Source organism: Triticum urartu, chromosome 2 (genome assembly GCF_003073215.2).
Source record: "Triticum urartu cultivar G1812 chromosome 2, Tu2.1, whole genome shotgun sequence".
NCBI classification, from domain to species: Eukaryota; Viridiplantae; Streptophyta; class Magnoliopsida; order Poales; family Poaceae; genus Triticum; species Triticum urartu.
In genome coordinates this window covers 209,035,423-209,040,336 of record NC_053023.1, presented here as the reverse complement: position 1 = coordinate 209,040,336, position 4,914 = coordinate 209,035,423, and the positions used below count along the sequence as shown (strand labels likewise).

The following is a 4,914-nucleotide window of genomic DNA, read 5'->3' as shown; positions in this document are numbered from 1 at the left end:
CCGGAAGCAACCACCTCCGAGGATGTCGTCGGCTCCACCACAACAGGCGGAGGAGGTTGGCGGTAGTGGTTCCTACCACCGCGACCACCACGATGACCTCGGTAGCCACCTCACTGTCGGTAATCTGGGCCAGATGCCCCCTCAACAAAACCACCCGAGGGGCCGTAGAACGGTCTTTCAGTGGAACCATCACTCTACCATGCATATCTGTGCCCGCCGCCCGCCGACGACGAGCCACGATGATGGCCATCCCCATAGGCATTATAACCATCGTCACCTCATTGTCCCCGAGGTTGTCCAATACCGCCACGGTTAACCCGTACACGAGCAACATCCGCACCTCCATTGCCCACATGCACAGGTTGAGGCGGTACTTGAGTCTGCACCGGCACGGCACGTTGTTGAGGTGGCCTAGCAACGTAGTGGGGCGGCAGCACCGCCCGCGATTGCTGCCTAGGCGCCGGTGCCTGCTTGCGAGGAGCAATCACGGTAGCACCGGGCTGCGGCGGCCTAAGCCCCTAAGCGTTGCCGCGCCCCGCAACAGCAAATGTGGGTGCCTGTGCAGCCGGCCCAGGCGCCGGCGGCCTAGGACCGGAGCCTCCTTGACGACCCGCAGACCCAACAGCCTGCGCCGTCCCAGCGGCCATCTTGGGCTTCTGACCCGGCGCAGCACCACCACCTCGCCCTGCCGGCGCATTCTCGGTAACAATCGGAGATTTCTGACCAGTCATAGCAGCAGCACCCCGACCAGCCATTGCCGCAAGGGGAGGGATGCGAGCTGCGCGCCCTGGACCGCACAGCGCCGTCTAACCCTAGGAGGCGGCGAGGAGTAGTCCTGCGATCGACGCACGATCGGGATCATGCACGGGCCAGAGCACCGCACCGATGTGGAGTCCAGGATAGCCTGGGCCTCATACCCAGCTATACCCGACCCACTCTGATTCGGCCAAAGCTGGGCTACACTCCTCTCCACAGACCGGGCCCAATTCGCCTCAGCCGTATCGGGCCCAACAGCGCCGAGCAGGGAATTCAAACGCTGGATCCGCGCGTGGCGGATCTCAGCCTGCCGGCTGGTCGCCGGCGCCGGCGTCGGCCGTTTCTTTTTCTTTCTCTTGACCATCTTCGAAGCACCCGCTTCAAAATAATCGGACAGGGAAAGTTTGGGAAGACATACATTGGGTAGAAGACCATGCCAGGCCGGATCGCCGATGCCGCCGTGCGACAATGGACGAGGCGGCGAACTATCTCCACGCTGTTCTCCTCCTTCAGTCCCAGCCTCGCCGGATCATCGCGAGGGATCACCAGGTCAACAAGCAACGCCACCTCGTTCTCAGAGTATCCAACCCGGAACGCCTCGCAGATCGCGTCCGACGGCGTCGGCGAACCCACCGGTGGTGGTTCCTCACCGTCCGAGTCACCGCCCTCGTCCTCCGAGTCACCAGCGTCGTCTGCCAGCGCCCAAAACCGACCCTTACCCGCCGTTCCCCGACGGTTGAGGCCGCCCGTGGAGTCGCCATCCACTCCTTTTAAAATGGGAGAGATTTTCACTTTGCGGCATAAAAAAAAAGGGAATAGTTTCTACATTATCCTCGCACATAATTGCCATCTTAATACAACTTCCTGCTTTAAATTAAACCCCCATTCCTCTTTCGAAATATCGCCAACCGTGCTGTCACGGGATGAATCCAGCTAATTGCTTGTAGTGGACTCCCCTAGAAAGCCATTTCATGGATCGATATGAGGTTTCCAACTCTTGGCATCGTAGATTACGCCTAGAAAGGTGTTCCATCGATATGAGGAGGTTTTCTACTCCCAAAAGGCACCGAAAGAAACTTCAGGATCGAAGACCAAACCCATCGCCCCTTTGAGCACTCTAAAAGGTGACGTTGAACCAAAGAATATATGCGACGGGGGGCATATGCCGCGCCCGAACGCCGGGTATTCAGCAAAACGAGCCGGGGACCCAGCACAAGCCCCCAAACAAACAAGAGAGAGGGGGGCAAGGCAACAAGCAAGGGGAAGGAGGAGCTACGCTCCAACGTGGCACCCATCGCAGAGATCTCGGCTTCGCAAATTGCGCGACGCCGCCATGCCCCTGTATCCATCGCCAGCAAGCAAACAATCTGGGCCGATGCATTCTCAACCACGCGACTTGTTTTGGACCACGTACGTATGCTGGAGATCGGGGGCAAAAATTCCTGGCAACTTTATTTGGATGGATTCTTTCACCTCTCTACATCATCACCACCATGGTCACGGAACAACAAACGAAGAATTCAGAGACATCCGAGCAACTAAACCTAGAAAAAACTGAAGAAGAAGAAGAAGAAGAAGAAGAAGAAGAAGAAGGTTCCTAATATATATTACAAGGGGGTCCTTAATTAGATATGCTCAACAAGATATAACGTCCGAACGACGGGCCGACTCTCGTCGGGAGAGACATCATTTCGATGGTTTCCATTACTGCTTTGCCTGCAACACGAGGTCAACAAAAGTTTCAGTGTTAAAATTCTGGTTTGCTTGCTTCCTTCGTTACGTACGTGGTGAGGTAAGCGAGACGTGTGCGATGGATCACCTGGGAGTAGATGAAGGTTCCGAGGATGGCGATGGCCGCCCCGAGCGCGTTGACGGGCTGCACCGGCGTGCGGAAGATGATGATGGACGCGACGATGACCGAGATGCGCTTCATGGTGTTGCCCACGCTGAATGTCAGCGGCGAGATCTCGTCCAGCGACATGTACGACACCTGGTTGTACAGGTGGTAGAACACGCTCTGCGCCGCCACCCACCTACATACCAACACACAGAGGAATCCATTCACACAAATTAACCAACTGAATTATCACACAGACTGTCGAAATCTTGGCCTTTTGTGAATGAACTTGTGCCAATTCTGAAGTGTGAATGCTATGCTGCTATATGCATGTATGCTATATAGTTCGTCTCCAAAGTTCATTAAGCATTTAGAATTGCTAAGCATCAACACAACTGAAATGGTGGCTATGAACTTATGACAGCGAACTGGCAAGCAGTCACGTGATGGAGCTTACCAGACGAAGTTGGGACCGATCTCGGCGACTGCATTCTGCCAGCCTGCAGCCCACACCTTGGGGCCCTCCATGGCGAAGGCGAAAGGGAGGAGGATCACCAGGGACAGCATGGAGAGGCAGGCATAGTAGTTCATCCCGCTCACCGACTTGCCCTTCATCCCCTTCTTGGAGAATATGTTCCGGAACACGAACGCCAGGTTCGAGATCATCGCCCCCAGGAATCCTACAGTTGATTGAGCATATGTGCAATCAGAATTAAACCCCATACATTCAACGAAGTCGTACCCAAAAGTACAACGTTGTCCAATTTCGACATCAAAGACAAAGCTTTTGGTACAGTATACGTGCTAAATTATAGACCTCAGGACTTGTGGACAGTTCAGGTTCTTCGTAAATGGAGTACATACTACTGAAAAATATCTGTTGTGTACTGGCAAAAGTGACGATATTTCTTATCTAGTGGTGTCTGCTGGAGGTAATTTCAAGGTTCAACAAAATGGGAGTTTGCAGATTGCTCACCAATCATGTTGAAATTGAGCTCGGTGACGGCCGCGAGAGCGCATCCACCAATGATCGGGAGGAGGGAGAAGTAGACCGGCAACGGGAAGTGCTCGCCGAGGAAGAACCTCGAGACGAGCACGCTGAACGCCGGCTCCGCGCTCTTGATGATGTGCGTGAAGGACACGGCCACCTTCGCCATGCTCACCGTCGCCGCCACGTGCCCGATCGTGTGCGCAATCGCCACCTGCCCGGACACAAAAATAAAAGAAATCCCAACACACACACGCATCAGCACATCGAGAACACGTACGCGCCGGCGAGATTGGCAAGAACAGGGCGCGCCAAGAGGCCACGCGTGCGCAGGACGCTCACCGGAGAGAGAGCCTTCCAGAAATCGAGGTCCGTCTGGGGCGCCTCGGCGATCCTGGTGGCCCAGGACACGAGCATGATGGCGGAGCCGGCGGCCAGGGACAGGGTCGACGTGAGCCACGGGTACGGGAACGCATTCAGCACCTTCTTGTTGTATATGTTGAAGATCACGTTCAGCGCCCACCACGTGGCGAAGTAGACCCCGATCTTGGCGCTCTTCGCGGCCTCCGGCGCGGCCGCCGTCTCCACCGGCCGCGAGCCATCCGCGGTGGCTGCAGGGGGCGCCGTTGACGCGGCACGGCCGTTGCGGGCCGCCGCCAGGAACGGCTCCTGGCGGTACAGAGGCCGCGCGGAGAGGGAGAGGGGACGCGGGACGGCGTTGGGGAGGGGAGGGAGGTGGACAGGCTTGAAGGCCAACTTGGTGGTGGTACTGCCACCGGCGGACGCCGGGGAGAACTTGACGGAGGCGGCGGCGGCCAGCATTTTGGCGGAGGGAGGCGCGGTTAGTGATTTCTTGGGGTTTGTCTGTGTGCTGCGGTGGTATGCGGATGCGCCTGGTGCGGGTCTGTGCCTCTGGTGTGTGATGGTGAAGGGGGAGATGGGGGAGGAAGAAGGTATTTATGGGGAATGCGCGAAGGAGAAGGGAGGCGGTTTGGGCAGTTCATCCTGGGATCTTTTCACCACTGGTTTCACCATTGGTTCATGCAAAGATGTTTTCCGCTAATTTATTCCTATTTTCTTGGGCTATGGTCTTGGAATATCTTGTGCATATTCTTGTTTTATGCTCTTTTAGTTTTGACCTTTAAAGATGATTTACAATTTCTCTTTTATCAATAAAGAGGTTTACAACGTTTGGATTATGGATAATCCATATGTTGGTTTTGTTAAGTTGTGGTTATATAATGGTAACCATCTGAGTATATACCCCCACTGTCTCGAAATGAAAGACATTTTTGTAAAAAAATAGTCTTACATTTTGTTTGAGGCAGAGAGA

General features: G+C 55.2%; 1 protein-coding gene across 1 annotated transcript; it reads right to left on the bottom strand.

Moving 5' to 3' along the window:
- Positions 1-2,185: 2,185 nt before the first annotated feature.
- On the bottom strand, positions 2,186-4,516 carry LOC125536816 (glucose-6-phosphate/phosphate translocator 2, chloroplastic-like). Its single transcript, XM_048700088.1, has 5 exons — positions 3,924-4,516; positions 3,570-3,795; positions 3,051-3,273; positions 2,576-2,789; positions 2,186-2,472 (listed from the first exon to the last, which is right to left on the bottom strand). Exons 1-5 carry the CDS (start codon positions 4,401-4,403, stop codon positions 2,461-2,463), a joined length of 1,155 nt encoding a protein of 384 aa, XP_048556045.1. The 5' UTR covers positions 4,404-4,516; the 3' UTR covers positions 2,186-2,460.
- Between the last annotated feature and the right edge of the window lie 398 nt (positions 4,517-4,914).